Source organism: Schistocerca gregaria, chromosome 4 (genome assembly GCF_023897955.1).
Source record: "Schistocerca gregaria isolate iqSchGreg1 chromosome 4, iqSchGreg1.2, whole genome shotgun sequence".
Lineage (NCBI taxonomy): Eukaryota > Metazoa > Arthropoda > Insecta > Orthoptera > Acrididae > Schistocerca > Schistocerca gregaria.
The window spans coordinates 288,674,177-288,693,621 of record NC_064923.1 but is presented as its reverse complement, the minus strand read 5'-3'; the positions used below and the strand labels follow the sequence as shown (position 1 = coordinate 288,693,621).

The 19,445-nt window shown below is 44.7% G+C and overlaps 1 protein-coding gene across 1 annotated transcript in view; it reads left to right on the top strand.

Annotated features, from left to right (window-relative positions):
- LOC126365980 (protein limb expression 1 homolog) overlaps nt 1-19,445 on the top strand; it is a 298,994-nt gene that overhangs the window by 254,667 nt on the left and 24,882 nt on the right. The window contains exon 3 of the mRNA XM_050008787.1: nt 7,298-7,438. Within this exon, the coding sequence (XP_049864744.1) occupies nt 7,298-7,438 (141 nt within the window). The remainder of the gene's footprint in view (nt 1-7,297; nt 7,439-19,445) is intronic.

The window sequence follows — 19,445 nt, the reverse complement described above, 5'->3', positions numbered from 1 at the left end:
AAAATGTCTTCATATACTTCCCCATTCTGCGTTTTCTTAACCGCAATAAGGAGACTGTACTAGAACTACGAAAAACACCACAATACCGTAAAACCATCATCTCCGTTCTACACTATTGGCGCTATACACGAGGGCATGAAACGTCGTACAGGCATTCGCCGAACGCAAACCCTATCATCGAACTGCCATAGGTTACAGTGTGATTCATCGCTCCAAATCACTAGTTTCCAGTTATCCATTGTCCAGTGGAGTCGCTAATTACATCACGTGATACGTCTTTTTCTTTTTAATCCCTGCGCGCCGTGATTGGTGTAGCTGGACTACTGGTAGCGCCTTCGAACTCAGGAGTGATCACTTTCTGTGATTTCATGAGATTTTGTGCAAACACCCTCCGCAGTCCTCGACGGTCCCTATCCGTCTCTACCTGAGGTCTACCAGGTCTCGGTTTGGCTGTACTTATTCGTTCACGTTTCCGCTTGACAGTCATATCACCAACAGTCAACTTGGGTAGGTTTAGAAGGGTTGAAATGTCCCTGGTGGATTTGTTACTCACGTGACATCCAGTGACCAATCCACGTTGGAAGTCACTGACCTCCCCTGACCGACGCAGTGTGCTGTCACTGCTGCTCTACCGACAACACAGTCATTCCCACTTCCTTTTATACAGGCACCCGCCTCTCGTGACATTTACCGGTCAGTTCCGCATTACATAGGGGCGTCCGGATACGCCCGATCAGACAATGCATTTTTTGCGTGTGTTCTTCAGTGCGCATCAGTCATTTAACTTTTCTTTTTCATTTTTTACATGTTCTTATACATATCAAACATGTAAATGTATTTACATCAAGTACAAAGATAAGTCAATGGTACATTAACTGCAACTAGTTTGTTCTATTTACTGTAAATCACAACATTGCAAATTATATTATAGACATATAAATGAAACAAGCTAAATGTTGTAGGTGTCGTGCTCGGTTGCCTATCTTATTGTGTTAACAGAAGTTTACTTAAACATTGAAGAGCCAAAGAAACTGGTCCACCCGCCTAATATCGTGTAGGTCTCCTGCGAGCACGCAGAAATGGCTTGGACTCGGTAATGTCTGAAGTAGTGCTGGAGGAAGTTGACACCATAAATCGTGCAGGACTGTCTGTAAATCCGTAAGTGTACGAGGGAAGAGGGGGAGATATCTTCTGAGCAGTACGTTGCAAGGCATGCCAGATATGCTCAATAATGTTCATGTCTGTGGAGTTTGGTGGCCAGCGGAAGTGTTTAAACTCAGAATAGTATTCCTGGATCCACTCTGTATCAATCCTGGACGTGTGAGGTGTTGTATTGTCCTCCTGGAACTGCCCAAACGCGTCGGAATGCACAATGCACAAGGAACATGAATAGGTACAGGTGATCAGACAGGATGCTTACATACGTGTCATCTGTCAGAGTCTTATGTAGCTAGATGTATGAGGGGTCCCATATCACTCCAATTGCACACACCACACACCATAACGGAGCCTCCAGCAGGTTGAGCAGTCGCCTGCTGACATGCAGGATCCATGGATTTATGAGGTTGTCTCCATACCAGTAACGTCCATCCGCTCGGTACAATTTGAAACGACACTCGTCCGACCAGACAACGTGTTTCCAGGCATCAACAGTCCAATGTCAGTTTTGACGGGCTCAGACGAAGCGTAAAGCTTTGTGTCGTGCAGTCATCAAGAGTAGGCCTGCACGAGCGGGCCTTCGGCTCCGAAAGCCCTTGTCGATGATATTTCCTTGAATGGTTCGCACGCTGACACTTTTTGATGGCCCAGCAATGAAATCTGCAGCAATTTGCGAAGGTTTGCACTTCTGTCACGTTGAACAATTCTTTTCATTCGTCACTGGTCCCGTTCTTGCAGGATTTTTTTACGGTTGCAGCGATGTCGGAGATTCGATGTTTTACCAGATTCCTGATATTCACGGCACAGTAGTGAAATGGTTGTACGGGAAACCCCCACTTCATCGCTACTTCGGAGACGCTGTGTCCCATAGCTCGTCCGCCGACTGTAACACCAGGCTCATACTCACTTCTCGATAATCTGCCATTTTAGCAGCAGTAACTGATCTAATAACTGTGCCAGACACTTGCTGTGTTATTATGGTATGTTGAGAATTTCTGCTTTTGGACCGTGTAACTACAACTGAATGAACCACAATTTTCGTACCATACGCTTTTACCCTTCATTCTCTGCGAGATATCTTGAGTGCAAGGTTACGTGGCCAATTTTCTGTATGTTATGTTTCATTTTTGGTGTTGTTCCTCTTCTTATAACTGCCACTTAAGGTTTTTGTTTCCCACTTTTCACAGTACTATGAACTGAACACATGTTTTGATGCAATCTTTTTGTTTGTGTTGAGCTTCTTGTCATATATAGGCACTGCCGACCTCAGCGCCTTGTTCTGCCTGTTTACATATCTCTGTACCTGAAGTCGCATGCCTATGACAGTTTCTTTCGCTCTTCAGTATATACTGCATGTACATATTTATTAAATAATTTATTGTGTTATAAAGACAAATGGAGTGCTACATGAGATACATGTAAACAATCACGTTCCAGCTATTGCACCAGTCAGTTGGACTTACTTTATTGGCGTTTTTTTGCATTTGTTTGTAACAATCATGCCTCCCCCCATCTTCCTCCCCCCCCCCCCCCACACACACACACACACACCACGTCACTCCACCAACAGTTGCGCAGAATGCAACAGAAGAGGCATACATCGACACCGTTTATATATCACTCCTGACGATGAAGTTGTAAACCTTCGGAAACACAATTTCCTCCTCAAGTGTGTCACAGTTTGAACACCGAGTGCATTTTTATGGAAGGGGATGCCACGTGACTGAATCACTGTACGAGAACGCCAGAGGTAAGTGACGTACAGCAAGACCCAGAACGAGGCAGCTACCCTCTGGCCTGTTCAGGCTCTTGCTCTGCGTTACTTACCTACACAATAAAAATCGGAACACCGATTTCTCACACTGCACGGTCTTACAGATACACATATCAGCTCAGTGTCGGTTCGAAGAAGGCCCGACAATGTTCTGTCTGTCGACTAGCCGCAAGTGTACCTGAGGTCATTTGTCGTTACATCATAGTACTGTTTCACTGTTCAGCGTTATTCTCTTTGCTATTGAAAATGTATCTGAACGTTAACTGCCTGACAGTAAAATAATAATCTCATATAAATTACCTGTTGTCAATTAAGTAAACCACAGGTAATGGTTGTGCCTATTATTAAGTGGTAACATTGATATGCTTGGTGAAAAATGAACACAGCTATGTTGCGTGGTTCATATTCGTTACGTTCCGCTGTAATCTACATGCTGGCCGTTTACGTAACTCACTGTTTATTTAAATCTTAATCTACAACAACATTTGGTCATTGTAACCCAACCACGTCCTAATTTACCGTCTGCGTTTAAGATTTTCATTACGCGCCAATATCTTTAATTGAGAAGAAAGGTGGTGAAATATTTTTGTAGCTCCTTACTTTCTCCATCCCATAACCTATCTTCATATAGCTCCACACACAACTGGATGCTTCACAAGTTTGCATAAACAAGCGTGCTTGCAGTAACATATTTGTGTGTGTGTAGGATCAATTTGCGTAAGCGTCAGGATTGCACAGGCAGCTTGATTGTTGATCGAATTTCGATTATGCACGGTTCAAGTTTGTGCGTGCTTGAGCTCGGACCATGAATTGGGGAGGTTTGTGCAAGCATTCGTCTGTGATTTAATTTGATTCAGTTATTTTTGAAAGTGTTTAATTATGTAGAAACGTTGTACCGTAATGTATGACAAGGCAAAGAATACAATATCACACGGAGAAAAAGAGAAGAAAAACAGCAATACTGTGAGACACTTTTCGTAGTGTGCCTACCGCGAATTGTTACTAAGGGGATAATATTTTCGTTTCTTTAACCACTCTTTTCTCCGTAAACACAAGCAAAATGGTTGCCAAAGCCACGCATCTTCGTTTGAGCTCCATATTTTCTTCTAAACGAACTCATGCTCATACAAGCGTGCTTGAGCCATGTGGAAACTCTAGTAATTGCACCGAGAGAGGTAGAGGAATGGTTATCACCACTTTACTCGCATTCGGGAGGACGACAGTTCAATCCCGCGTTCGGCCATCCTGATTTAGGTTTTCCGTGATTTCCCTTAATCACTCCAAGCGACTTCCTTCCCCGTCCTTGCTTAATCTGATGAGACCAATGAACTCCCTGTTTGGTCTCCTCCCCCAAACAACCCAACCCCAACCTAACTAATCTCCTCTTCGTCTTGGTCTTCCTCCGTGCATGCTTGCCTTCTGTGCTATACTTGTGTGTGGAAGCTGCATGGTTTTCTGATAATGATATAGACGCTTTACTGCTAGTACATTTCCACTTTATTACAAAATATTCCCTGAACTGTTTCTAAGTCGATAACGAATTTGTGATAATGAAAAAATCGTGTACTATTTTAGGACACCCACTGAAAATGCCTTTTTAAAAAGGCGATATGTGGCTAGGGACATTAGCAAAATAAAAAAAATTAATGTGCAGCACGCAAATGTTTTTCGTGTAAACTACCGCAGTTTATCGATGTATCTTTATCGATGTTTTAATTAATTATCAGTAATTAATTTTTAAGTAAGATTAATTACCAGAGTCGAGGTATTTTGACCCCCTGCATCGGCTGAAATATTTGCTTTAAAAGGCTTTTCTAAATAAATGTCAAATTTAAAATGCTCAGTGCTCTCATATCACGAATTGTATGATTAGTTAATGGAAGTTATTATATACGAAACCCGTTATGGTGTTAAGAATAAGAGGAAATTCAGACGTCCAATAAGTGTTAGTGAAGTTGAAAGAGAAACCAGGTACGAAAATTCTAAACGGACGAAGAAAGCTGATGAAGTAAGTTCCAGGTGATCAAAAAGTCAGTATAAATTTGAAAACTGAGTAAATCACGGTATAATGTTGATAGAGAGGTACAAATTGACACACATGCTTGGAATGACATGGGGTTTTTTAAGAACCAAAAAAATACAAACGTTCAAAAAATGTCCGACAATGGCGCTTCATCTGATCAGAATAGCAATAATTAGCATAACAAATTAAGACAAAGCAAAGATGGTATTCTTTACAGTAAATGCTCAATATGTCCACTATCATTCCTCAACAATAGCTGTAGTCGAGGAATAATGTTGTGATCAATACTGGAAAGCATGTCCGGAGTTATGGTGAGGCATAGGCGTCGAATGTTGTCTTTCAGCATCCCTAGAGATGTCGGTCGATCATGATACACTTGCGACTTCAGGTAACCCCAAAGCCAATAATCGCACGGACTGAGGTCTGGGGACCTGGGAGACCAAGTACGACGAAAGTGACGGCTGAGCACAAGATCATCACCAAACGACGCGCGCAAGAGATCTTTCACGCTTCTAGCAATATGGGGTGGAGTGCCATCCAGCATAAACATCGTACGTTCCAGCAGCTGTTTATCAGCCAGGCTGGGAGTGATACGATTCTGTAACATATCGGCATATCCTCACCATTCACGGTAGCGGTTAGCGCCATCTGTCGGACATTTTGTGAACTTTTTTTAGGTTCTAATAAAACCCCATGTCATTCCAAGCATGTGTGTCAATTTTTACCTCTCTATCTACATTACGAGGTGCATTCAAGTTCTAAGGCCTCCGATTTTTTTTACTAATTAACTAGTCACCCAAAATCGATGAAACTGGCGTTACTTCTCGACGTAATCGCGCTGCAGACGTAAACATTTTTCACAACGCTGACGCCAAGATTCCAAGGCAGCGGCGAAGGCTTCTTTAGGAGTCTGTTTTGACCACTGGAAAATCGCTGAGGCAATAGCTGCACAGCTCGCGAATGTGCGGCCACGGAGAGTGTCTTTCATTGTTGGAAAAAGCCAAAAGTCGCTAGGAGCCAGGTCAGGTGAGTAGGGAGCATTAGGAATCAATTCAAAGTTGTTGTCACGAAGAAACTGTTGCGTAACGTTAGCTCGACGTGGGGGTGCGTTGTCTTGGTGAAACAGCACACGCACAGCCCTTCCCAGACGTTTTTGTTGCAGTGCAGGAAGAAATTGGTTCTTCAAAACATTTTCGTAGGATGCACCTGTTACCGTAGTGACCTTTGAAACGCAATGGGTAAGGATTACGCCCTCGCTGTCCCAGAACATGGACACTATCATTTTTTCAGCACTGGCGATTACCCGAAATTTTTTTGGTGGCGGCGAATCTGTGTGCTTCCATTGAGCTGACTGGCGCTTTGTTTCTGGATTGAAAAATGGCATCCACGTCTCATCCGTTGTCACAATCGACGAAAAGAAAGTCCCATTCATGCTGTCGTTGCGCGTCAACATTTCTTGGCAACATGCCACACGGGCAGCCATGTGGTCGTCCGTCAACATTCGTGGCACCCACCTGGATGACACTTTTCTCATTTTCATGTCGTCATGCAGGATTGTGTGCACAGAACCCACAGAAATGCCAACTCTGGAGGCGATCTGTTAAACAGTCATTCGGCGATCCCCCAAAACAATTCTCTCCACTTTCTCAATCATGTCCTCAGATCGGCTTGTGCGAGCCCGAGGTTGTTTCGGTTTGTTGTCACACGATGTTCTGCCTTCATTAGACTGTCGCACCCACGAACGCACTTTCGACACATCCATAACTCCATCACCACATGTCTCCTTCAACTGTCAATGAATTTCAATTGGTTTCACTCCACGCAAATTCAGAAAACGAATGGTTGCCCGCTGTTCAAGTAAGGAAAACGTCGCCATTTTAAGTATTTAAAACAGTTCTCATTCTCGCCGCTGGCGGTAAAATTCCATCTGCCGTACGGTGCTGCCATCTCTGGGACGTATTGACAGTGAACGCGGCCTCATTTTAAAACAATGCGCATGTTTCTATCTCTTTCCAGTCCGGAGGAAAAAATCGGAGGCCTTAGAACTTGAATGCACCTCGTATTCCCTGGTTTATTAAGTCTTCAAATTTATAGTGACTTTTTGATCACCCGGTATAATTAAAAAATCTGTATGGAAAGGCGGAAAGGTATTCAGTCGTAACTTTAGGTGAAGAAATAATGTTTCTGTGGACACACTGGATCATTCGTTGCTCGGAGAAAAAGTGAAGATGCACAGGAGCAGAGGCGCGTGTGAACACCAGTACGCCAGGGAGGACAGCGCGCCGGCTACCGGCGCTTCGCCTAGGCGGCAGCGCTGACGATGCCGTTCTCTTGTGTTGCAGAACTGCCCGACGAAGGCGGAGGCGCGGCGCAGCGCGGCCAAGATCGCGCTCATGAACTCCGTGTTCAACGAGCACCCGTCGCGCCGCATCTCCGACGACTTCATCGAGAAGGCGGTCGCGGAGGCACGCGCCTCCTTCAAGGTCAGTCCCCCGCCGTCTCTTTTTCTTACTTCACGTCTGGCTGTCCTCTGCTTAGCGGCATCTGCTTCTGCCTCAAACTTCGCTCGTGCGTGATTCGGCCGTGGAAGCGCCGCCTGTTGTGTTGTTTGAAAATATAGACATATCGTTCGAGGCTGACGCGTCGTCATTGAATTTCCTAACACTCGTCATACTCCAAGGGTCAAACTTATACAGACGGTGTACAGGGTGAAAAGTATTTAAACCGACAAACTCTGGGAGGTTCTAGGGGACATCAAAACAAATATTTTTCCTATGAGGATTATTTAAACCGGTGGAGGCCGTATTACGATGTTCAGTTTAGACATGGGCAAACTGAAACACGTAACTGTTTCGAACCAAATGAAACAGTACGCTGTAATGTTTCGATATGCTGTTTCGAAACAGTGAAACAGTTTGTGTTTTGTAATCTAATATCCCTACTCATTTTATCATCTTGAATGTCTACTGTATAAGTATGTCCATATAAACACAAATGAGGTGCGAGAGCGCTAATCATATTGCAGAAAGTATGAAACTATCACTTAGGTGTATTGGTAGTTTCGTATTTCCTGCAGCAAATGCGCTGCTTTCGTGTCGTGTGACTTTCATACTTTTCAAATTGGCTGAGGAGAGCCGTAGCTGAAGATAGAAGAACCACCATGAACGGAACTGGAGGTGGGAGCAAACTGCAGAAACGACGGATGTGCTACTGGGATTCCCACATTCCGTTAATATGGGTAATAAACGCATCCTGCTAATTTCCATGCACACAAAGGGAATCATTGTGGATAATAGGCACAGTGACTATAGACTCACAAATAACGCAAAATAATTCCAATAAATAACAAAATATAACAGAAAAAATTTTGCCTTTCAAGGTGTTTCGAACCGTTACTATAAATTCACCATGCTTCCCAGCCTTTCCCGTTCACCATTACACTATCAGTGATATGTCAAACAGATTGCTTGCAACTATACCTACATCAAATTTATGTATATGTCCAATAACTGTCACTCTACGCCTTTTTTATTCAAAATGTTGTAGGATTACTTGCGTTTTTTAATATGGTTATTGCACATGAACAGAGTAGCGTATGTTCTTAAAAAAAGTGTAATTTAACTAAATGATTTTCACATATTTATTATTTTGAATGTGAATAGTATGCGTTGTTTTATTGTTTTGTTTGTGTTTATAAAGCAGATGTTACACCATTTCGGAATAGGACAGTGAGCTAGAAACGAAGCTTTATTTTCGGATGTCTTAAGCTTCATGCTATTTCTTGTCAAAAAGATTTCGGCACTCTAGAAAGTGTTTCAAAAAGTGGTATGTTGTGTTTCAGTACCTGTGCGAGCCCGAATCTCGTCCGGCACAGAGCGGAATGAAACATCCCTGTTTCGATACAATTAGTCCGTTCCAAGCACAGGTGAACTGAAACAGCCTTATTTTGAAACAACAATACAGTTTCTGTGTCTGGCTCGAGATCGAATCTGGTCCGGTTATCCGAGGCAGGGGCGGAATGAAACCCCAGTGTTTCGAAACAGCCGTTCCGAAACACTGAAACAGTTCCACGTATCGATGCACTGTATCGAAACATAGAAACAGCGGCCAAGTCTAGTTCATTTGTTAGAGGGCGCATTACGCTCTTCAGTTCTAGGCAACTGCTGTCCACCAGTGTAGCAGTGCACTGTCTCTGTTTACTAATGGAGCGATACACCTGGAGTGAGTACACTGACATGCTTGGTGCGTACTACGTAGCGCACCACAACGGACGAGCTGCGCAGCGGCTTTATCAACAACAATATCGTAATCACCGTATCCCGCATCATGCGACATTTGCTGCTGAGTACCAACGTCTGCGTGAGACCGGGTCATTTAGCATATTACCTGGACAGGGACGCCGTCACACGGTAAGAACGCTGCAATTTGAGGAAGCTGTCTTGCAGCATGTGGAGCGGAATCCTTCAGTCAGCACTCGTGCAAAGAACAGTCCTTCGAGAGCAAGTGTTACGTCCACTTCACTTACAGCGTGTCCACAACCTGGAACCAATTGATTATCCACCCAGTTTTCGCAATGGTACCTGGAACAGTGTGAAATGCATCCTACATTTCCATCCACTGTGTTGTTTAGCGATGAAGCAACGATCGGGCGTGATGGAGTCTTGAACATGCACAATTCGCTTGTTTGGAGTGAGGATAACCCACATGCCACAGTTACTAGTGCTCATCAAGTGCGGTTCTTCGTTAATGTGCAGGTTGGTGTTGTTGGGGATTGTTTAATTGGGCCGTATCTGCTACCTAGGCCATTAAATGGCAGGCACTATTACAATTTTCTACCCAGAGCATTGCCGGAATACGTCCCGCTCCCTACAAGACAAAGCATGTGGTTCCGACATGACGGGGCGCCGGCACATTTCAGTCGTGGTGTGCGTCGATTCCTGGACCGACGGTTCCCAGACACGTGGATTGGCAGAGGTGGTCCTGTACCATGGCCTGCTAGATCCCCAGATATGTATCCTCTGGACTTTTTTGTTGGTTTAATTAATTTGTGGCCAGAGAAAACTTCCTCTACCGGTTTAAATACTCCTCTCCCCTACAACCTCCCAGAGTTTGTCGGTTTAAATACTTTTCACCCTGTATAATCCTAAACTATTTCGCAAAAAGCAACTAAAACATTATTTCATCAACTGATAAAAAGATTTATTCGCTCTATCTGTGTGGTAATCCTGTTATTGTGCTTCATATCGGCGTTCGACTCCAAAGCGATGATTCGCCATACAGACACTCTCACCCACGCCCCAGGAGGAACAGTAAATATCTTAGGAGGTGGTAGTGGACACTAATTCGAGCAAAACATTTCTTATTATTGCTTACAGAGATAAGTTTTCGGTTTGCATTTTGAGATTATTTTTTATTATTGCCATTTTTCTTTTGAAGTTCAACTTGTGAAGTTATACCTGAATTTAAGTAACTGTTTTCTTCAAGTGTGATTTCGATGTACTGACCACTTCTACTGTATCGTTTTAGTATGCCGTACTATTTACAAATGCCGAGTACGCCAGTACAGTATTTGTGTACGAGCTTTGTTCAAATGGTTCAAGTGGCTCTAAGCACTATGGGACTTAACATCTGAGGTCATCAGTCCCCTAGACTCAGAACTGCTTAAAGCTAACTTACCGAATGACACCATACACATCCATGCCCAAGGAAGGATTTGAACCTGCGACTGTAGGAGCATTGCTGTTCCGGACTGAAGCGCCTAGAACAGATGAGCTTTGTGATGGATACGCTGCTGGTGCTTGTAGACAGCAGCGTAGTACGAGATACAGTTGTATTTACTCGTGATTTCACGTCAGAGAGATCTGACTTCCTGTCAGAGAGATCACAGTTCGGTAGTAATTGGCGGAAACCCATTGAGTTAAACGGAAGTGATTTCTGGCGTTCCCCAAGGTAGTGTTACAGACCCTTTGCTGTTCCTCATCTATATAAACGGTTTGGTAGCCAATCTGCGCAGCCCCCTTAGGTTGTTTACCGATGATGCTGTTATTTATCGACTAATAAAGTCATCACAAGGTCCAAACAAATTGAAAAAGAGTTAGAAAGGATATCTGTGTGGTGCGAAAATTGGTAGTTGACCCCAAATAAGGAGAAGTGTGAGGTCATCCACATGAGTGCTAAAAGTAATGTGTTAAACTTAGATTATACGATGAATAAGTCAAATTTAAAGACCACAAATTCAACTAAATACCTAGGAATTACAATTACCAACAACTAAAATTGGAAGGAACACAAAGAAATTGTTGTGGGGAAAGCTAACCCAAGATTGCGTTTTATTGGCAGGACACTTAAAAACTGTAACAGATCTGCTAAGAAGACAGCCTACACTACACTTGTCCGTCCTCTTTTAGAATACTGCTGAGCAGTGTACTTACCAGACAGGATTGGTAGAGTACATCGAAAAAGTTCAAAGAAGAGCAGCACGTTTCGTATTATCGCGAAATATGGGAGAGAGTGTCACAGAAATGATACAGGATTTGGTGCGGACATCGTTAAAAGATAGGCGTTTTTCGTTGCGGCGGAAACTCCTCACGAAATTCCAATCACCAACTTTCTCCTCCGAATGCGGAAATATTTTGTTGACACCTCCCTGAATAGGGAGAAACGATCACCACGACAAAATAAGGGAAATCAGAGATAGTACAGAAAAATATAGGTGTTCGTTCTTTTATATGGGCGTCGATTAGCGGACATTAATTACGGGGTTGTCCAGCCTTCGCCTTTTATGACGGCTTCAGCTATGAGGAGGGCATTTGGCTTGATGTGTCTGAATGTCTGTAGCGGAATGGTAGCCCTTCTTTCTCAAGATTTGGAACCAGAGAAGACAGTGTTGTTGGACACTGGGGTCTGGACAGAAATCGAATTTGCTCATTCCACCCCAAAAGTACTCCACTGAGTTCATGCCCTAACTATGGGCGGGCCAGTCCATTTCAGGGATGTGACTGTCCATGGAGCACCACCTCACAGGTAACATTTATGACAGAGTCCATTGTGGCGCTGATAAAAACGATCATCGTCTTCGAATTGTTCCACTGCTCCTGCAAAATGTGTTCATATACCTAGGCATTAACCATTTCCTTTAGCCTAACCACGAAGAAGTCCTACATACACTATGTGATCAGAAGTATCCGGACAACCCCAAAAACATACGTCTTTCATATTAGGTACATTTTGCTGCCAACTACTGCCAGGTAATCCATATCAGCGACCTCAGTAGTCATTAGACAGCGTGAGAGAGCAGAATGGGGCGCTACGCGGAACTCACGGACTTCGAACGTGGTCAGGTGATTGGGTGTCACTTGTGTTATACGTCTGTACGCGATATTTCCACACTCCTAAACATCCCTAGGTTCACTGTTTTTGATGTAATAGTGAAGTGGAAACGTGAAGGGACACGTAGAACACAAAAGCTTACAGGCCAACCTCGTCTTCCGGCCGGAGTGGTCGAGAGGTTCTAGGCGCTTCAGTCCGGAACCGCGCAACCGCTACGGTCACAGGTTTCCCAGATAAATTTCGATATTGCATGAATGGGTAATTTTAAAGCTGGCTAGATCGGTACGGATCTCAGATCCAGCTGAACACACTACCATTGTCTTTACTCCCCAATAAAAAGATGGCGTGTTACCAAAAATGTTTCAAATGGCACTGAGCACTATGGGACTTAACATCGGAGGTCACCAGTCCACTAGAACTTAGAACTACTTAAACCTAACTAACCTAAGGACATCACACACATCCATGCCCGAGGCAGGTTTCGAACCTGCGACCGTAGCAGTCACGCGGCTCCGGACTGAGCGCCTAGAACCGCGAGACCACCGCGGCCGGCGGCGTGTTACCTAAGTGAGACCTTCGATTACCTAACAATGTTCTGGTCTTTCTCGTTTTTAGTCATCGGTTTTATGAGGGATTTTATGCGGCCTGCCATGCTTTCCTCCCTGTGGCAACCTCTTCCTCGCAGACCAGCACTTGCATCCAACGCCCTCAGAAATTTCTTGGGTATATTACATTCTCTGTTTTCCTCTATACTTTTTACCTTCCGAAGCTCCCTCAGTACCACGGACGTTAGCCGGCCGGTGTTGCCGAGATGTTCTAGGCACTTCAGTCTGGAACCGCGCGACCGCTACGGTCACAGGTTCGAATCCTGCTTCGGGCATGGATGTGTGTGATGTCCTTAGGTCAGTTAGGTGTAAGTAGTTCTAAGTTCAAGGGGACTGATGACCTCAGATGTTAAGTCCCATAGTGCTTAGAGCCATTTGAACCACGGACGTTATTACCTTGATACCTTAACGCATGTTCTATTATCCTGTCCCTTCTTCTTGTCAGTGTTTTCGGCGTGTTCCTCTACTCCTGCGAAGAACCTCCTCATTTCTTACCTTATTGGTTCATCTAATTTTCAACATTCGTCCGTAGCACTAAGTCTCAAACATTTCGATTCTCTTCTTGTCCTCCCTTTCAACAGTCCATGGTAGACTTCGATGCGTACATGTGTACATTCTCAGAAACTCCTTCCTCAAATGAAGGCCGATATTTGGTAGCAAGTGACTTCTATTTGTTAGGAATGCCCTCTTTGTCGGTGCTGGTCTGCTTGTTATGTCGCCCTTACATCGTCCGTCGTGTGTTATTTTGCTTCGAAGGTAGCTGAATTCTCGCACTTCGGTCTAATCAGTGGTCCTCAGACTGCGATGTTAGGTTTATCCCCTGTCACATTTCTGCTACTCATCATTACTTGTTTTTCAGTTAGTTCTCGATCCATAGTGTGTTCTCATTAGACTTCATTCCGTTCAATGGGTTCTGGAGTTCTTCCTCAGTTCCACTGAGGATGGCAATATATAAATTGAACCGCAAAAATAATATTAAACCGTACTAAAGGAAGAAACTTTTCCCACGGGCATTACAATACGGTATGCTTCGGATTCGCGACCGCACTTTTCTCCTTCGTGAGAAGATTGCCCAAGCAGACGCTAAACAGCAAAATAAGCTGCGCAAGTAGACTTAATGGCATCCGCCCCTCCGAGGCCACCGAATAACAGGTAATTGCGAATGCTGGTGAACTCAGCGTCTTGGGAAGCTTGCTGCATTTCGACGTACAGGAGTGCGAGTTAGAGGCCCCGAGAGTTTTCGAGAAGCCGAGTCTTCCTTTTGTGCCATTAGTAGCGCACGCCTTTTCATTTGGTTGGCTGAGAGCGAGACGGGCAACTCGCGGCCCCGTTAATCCATTAAAGGGCAATAAGCCAGCTGCGCATACGCCCGCGTCTGCGCATGCGCCCGTGACACTGACCTCTGGCGGGCTGCGCCGGTGGCGTTCACCGGAGCAGCGTTTATGGCGTCCGGCCCGGACCTGCGGAGGCGCAGCCTGGGTTGCACCGCCGCTGCTTGCAGGTTCACGGCTCACGGGATTGTCTCTGGTCGTAGGCATAATACAACGTCTGACTGCTGAAACATGAGAAATGGACTTCATGTCCTGTATTACAACGGAAGTCGCACGAAAAGAGCATGTATCTCTTGTTAAGTGCTGGCCGGGGTGGCCGAGTGGTCCTAGGCGCTTCATTCTGGATCCGCGTGACCGCTACTGTCGTAGGTTCGAATCCTGCCTCGGGCATGGATGTGTGCTTAGTTAGGTTTAAGTAGTTCTAAGTTCTAGGGGACTGATGGCCTCAGAAGTTAACTACTTCTACATCTACATTCATACTCCGCAAGCCACCCAAAGGCGTGTGGAGGAGGGTACTTTACGTGCAACTGTCATTACCTCCCTTTCCTGTTCCAGTCGCGTATGGTTCGAGGGAAGAACGACTGCCGGAAAGCCTCCGTGTGCGCTCGAATCTCTCTAATTTTACGTTCGTGATCTCCTCGGGAGGTATAAGTAGGGGGAAGCAATATATTAGATACCTCATCCAGAAACGCACCCTCTCGAAACCTGGACAGCAAGCTACACCGCGATGCAGAGCGCCTCTCTTGCAGAGTCTGCCACTTGAGTTTGCTAAACATCTCCGTAAGGCTAAAATGCTTACCAAATAACTCCGTGTCGAAACGCACCGCTTTTCTTTGGATCTTCTCTATCTCCTCCGTCAACCCGACATGGTACGGATCCCACACTAATGAGAAATACTCAAGTATAGGTCGAACGAGTGTTTTGTAAGCCACCTCCTTTGTTGATGGACTACATTTTCCAAGGACTCTCCCAATGAATCTCAACCTGGCACCCTTCTTCTTTCTATGTATTCGCAATACATTACATTTGTCTATGTTAAGGGTCAGTTGCCACTTTCTGCACCAAGTGCCTATCCGCTGCAGATCTTCCTGAATTTTGCTGCAAATTTTCTGTATACTACAGCATCATCCGCGAAAAGCCGCATGGAACTTCCGACACTATCTACTACGTCATTTATGTATATTGTGAAAAGCAACGGTCCCATAAAAATGCACTGTGGCTCGACAGAGGTTACTTTAACGTCTGTAGACGTCTCTCCATTGAGAACAAGATGCTGTTTTCTGTTTGCTAAAAACTCTTCAATCCAGCCACACAGCTGGTCTGATATTCCGTAGGCTCTTACTTTGTTTATCAGGCGACATTGCGGAACAGTATCGAACGCCTTCCGGAAGTCAAGGAAAATGGCATCTACCTGGGAGCCTATATCTAATATTTTCTGGGTCTCATGAACAAATAAAGCGAGTTGAGTCTCACACGATCGCTGTTTTAGAAATCCATGTTGATTCCTACCGAGTAGATTCTGGGTTTCCAGAAATGACGTGGTACTTGAGCAAAAAACATGTTCTAAAATTCTACAACAGATCGATGTCAGAGATATAGGCCTATAGTTTTGTGCATCTGCTCGACCACCCTTCTTGAAAACTCGAACTATCTGTGCTCTTTTCCAATCATTTGGAACCTTCCGTTCCTCTAGAGACTTGCGGTACTCGGCTGTTAGAAGGGGGGGCAAGTTCTTCGCATACTCTGTGTAGAATGGATGGGTATCCCGTCAGGTCCAGTGGACTTTCCTCTGTTGAGTTGTTTCAGTTTCTTTTCTATTAAGTCCCTTAGTGCTCAGAGCCATTTGAACCTGTTACGTGGTAGAAGTAGTTGGCGGTAGTGAGTCGCGTAAAATCAAGATGGTGCCGCTTGCTTCGAGATTACGACACAGATGGCATCGGCGAATCGTTGCAAGTGACTATAACTGGCCCTTAATATTTTCAGTGCGTCAGTATACTGACCGTCTGAAAGCCTCTATTGAGGCATTTCCAAAACTAGAAATACTGACAAGCAATATTGATGGGTTCAAAAATATTCTCAGTATTGACAATACGTACTGTCGACTATCGACAGTTTGACTGTTTTCACCAAGTCAGATGTTGACAAGGCTCCATGACCAACCACACGGCGTTAGGGTAAACAATTTATGCTTTCAGTTCGTCATTAATAGCATACCTCAGATCCAGTTTTTCAAGTAGTCTTTTTACGCAAACAGTTTTAATAGGCCTTCGCAAGATAGTAGTTGTATCGTCCTGGCAGATTAAAACTGTGTGCCGGACCGAGACTCGAAGTAGGGACCTTTGCCATTCGCGGGCAAGTGCGTGGGTAGCTCAGATGGTAGAGCATTCGGCGATTACGGTGGCGACTTGTTTTAAGGTATCACTCATCCAACATTTTAGAGAAGTGGAGTGGTGTTTGTCCATCCTTCGTGGTGTGTGCGACCACCGAGTATGATTTCAGATCTCAGCTGGCAGTGATTCGAAGAATTATGACGTCACAACAGTACTTCACAGACATCACAAGTCATCATGTATTACTTCTCAGGCGACAGTATATTGGTGCAGTTTTCCAACAGGACAATGCTCGCCCACACACGGCACTTTCCTCTATGAGCTGTCTGCATGATGTTGAGGTACTTCTGTCTCCAGCAGGATCCACAGATCTGTCCACCGAGCAAGGTGGAGCAGTGGTTAGCACACTGGACTCACATTCGGGAGAATGTAGGTTCAAACCCGCGTACGCCCATACTGATTTAGGTTTTCCGTGATTTTCCTACATCGCTTCAGGCAAATGCCAGGATGGTTCCTTTGAAAAGTCATGGGCGATTTCTTTCCCCAACCTTCCCTAAGCCGATGGGACCAATGACCTCGCTGTTTGGTCCCTTCTCATAAATCAACCAACCAACCAACAGATCCGTCCCCAGTAGAACATGGTTGAAACTAGCCCGAACATCAGCTCCATCCCAGTGCCAGTTTCCAGGGAATCAACGACCAGTCACAGCAGTTGTGGGCCTGCTTGCCTCAGTAGAGGACATAATGTCAGGCCGTGCACATACACCCAACCCACAGTGTCTCGAGGATTATGTGCAGGTTGGAGATGATTCTGCGCCGTTTTGGAAGTATTTTTTGCACCATGCGTTGTGCCCAGTCTTGCAAGTTACCATGACGTGAACCAGGATGTTTATTTCAGCATTCTCGGTGACCAAGTTCTCCCCTTTCTTCTAAATCTTCATACTGAGGATGCTGTGGACACTCCCATCTTCCAGGATGACACCATGCATATCACAGAGCTGGACGTATACGTTCCCGGTTTGACTCATGTCTCGGGCTATTTGTAACACCGAGAGAAGCGTAGTAATCAGCATCCCTCCAATTTCATAAATCTACGGAAATGATTCACCAACGAGGTGCTTCCGCTGGATATGGCATATCTCATGGAACTTGAGGAGACGCGCCGAATTGCGGCCATTATCATGGCTATAAGTGATGTTACACGTTGTTTGTGTGGTGTCTCCTGATGGTGAGGTTTTATCCTATGTTCTCATATATGGACCAATCCAATAAACGTAGGACGCCATGAAATTCGTTCTTCTGTAGATGTACGTGACACTGAACACGACTACCCACACTCTCAAACGAACTCCTATCCATAGAAAATCAAGAACGTTGTAAGATCTGGGGTAGTTGCATTTCAGGTTCTCCCTGCCTAGAGACAGTCGGACAGTCGGAGCAGCTTTAAAATTCAAATGTAATTGACACGGAATGATTAATCCTTCAGGTATACATGTAGGCAACTCTAAAAGAATTAATTCTGTTGGATCGCTCTTTCTGTCCATATCCTAATTTAGGAAACCTCTGCTGTTTCACACCATTAGTTAAAAAAAAAAATTCAAATGGCTCTGAGCAGTATGGGACTTAACATCTCAGGTCATCAGTCCCCTAGAACTTAGAACTACTTAAACCTAACTAACCTAAGGACATCACACACATCCATGCCCGAGGCAGGATTCGAACCTGCGACCGTAGCGGTCGCGCGGTTCCAGACTGAAGCGCCTAGAACCGCTTGGCCACACACGCCGGCACACCATTAGTATTCAGCGATGAAACCAAAGAGTAAGTTATAACCGGATACTAACAACACTTTTGCGGAAAACTTGTGACTAGGTTAAGGTAAAGCTGACGTCAATCCGAATGTTGGTTCGAACATCGCAGTGCTTTGCCAAGCATGGACCTACTGGACCTGTTACGCCCTTGTGTTGTACCTCAACATAGATAAATGTTAACGGGTGGCGAATGCATAGAGAGGGGAACCCTTCATTGTACGATTACTCGATTGCTTAACAGTCACTGGAAACAGTTACTTCCATCAAATATCTAAAAGTATGTGTACAGAGTGATTTGACCTGGAACGACCACATCAAATTAATAGCGGGTAAGACCGAGATTCATTGGAAGACTCCTAAGGAAATGCACTGCAACAGGGAAGGAAGTAGCATACAAAACACTGTTCTGACCAATATCTGAATATTGCTTGTCGGTTTGGAATCCGTACGAGATAGAATTGATAGACGAAATAGAGAAGATCCAAAGAAGAGCAGCACGTTTCGTGACAGATTCAGTTCGCAATAGCGAAAGCGTCGGAGAGATACTCAGCCAACTCCAGTGGCAGACGCTGCAGGAGAGGCGGTCTGCACCTCGGTGTGGTTTGCTGTTGAAGTTCTGAGAGCATACGTTCCCAGGAGAGTCAGCCCATATATTGTTTCCTCCTACATACATCTCTCGAAGAGAGCATGGAAGTAAAATTAGAAAGATCTGAGTTCACTTAGGCTTACAAGCAATCGTTCTTCCCGCGAGGCACTTGCAACCCGAATAGGAAAAGGTGGGTGTCGGCAGTTCCATGCGGATTTTCGCGGACGATGCTGTAGTACACAGAGAAGCTACAGCATTAGAAAACTGCAGCGAAATGAACGAAGATGTGTAGGGATAGGCACTTGGTGCAGGGATTGGCAACTGAACCTTAACATGGACAAATGTAATGTATTGCGAATACATAGAAAGAAGGATCCTTTTATTGTATGATTAAATGATAGCAGTACAAAACACTGGTAGCAGTTCCTTCTGTAAAATATCTGGGAGTATGCGTACGGAACGATTTGAAATGGAATGATCATATAAAATTCATTGTTC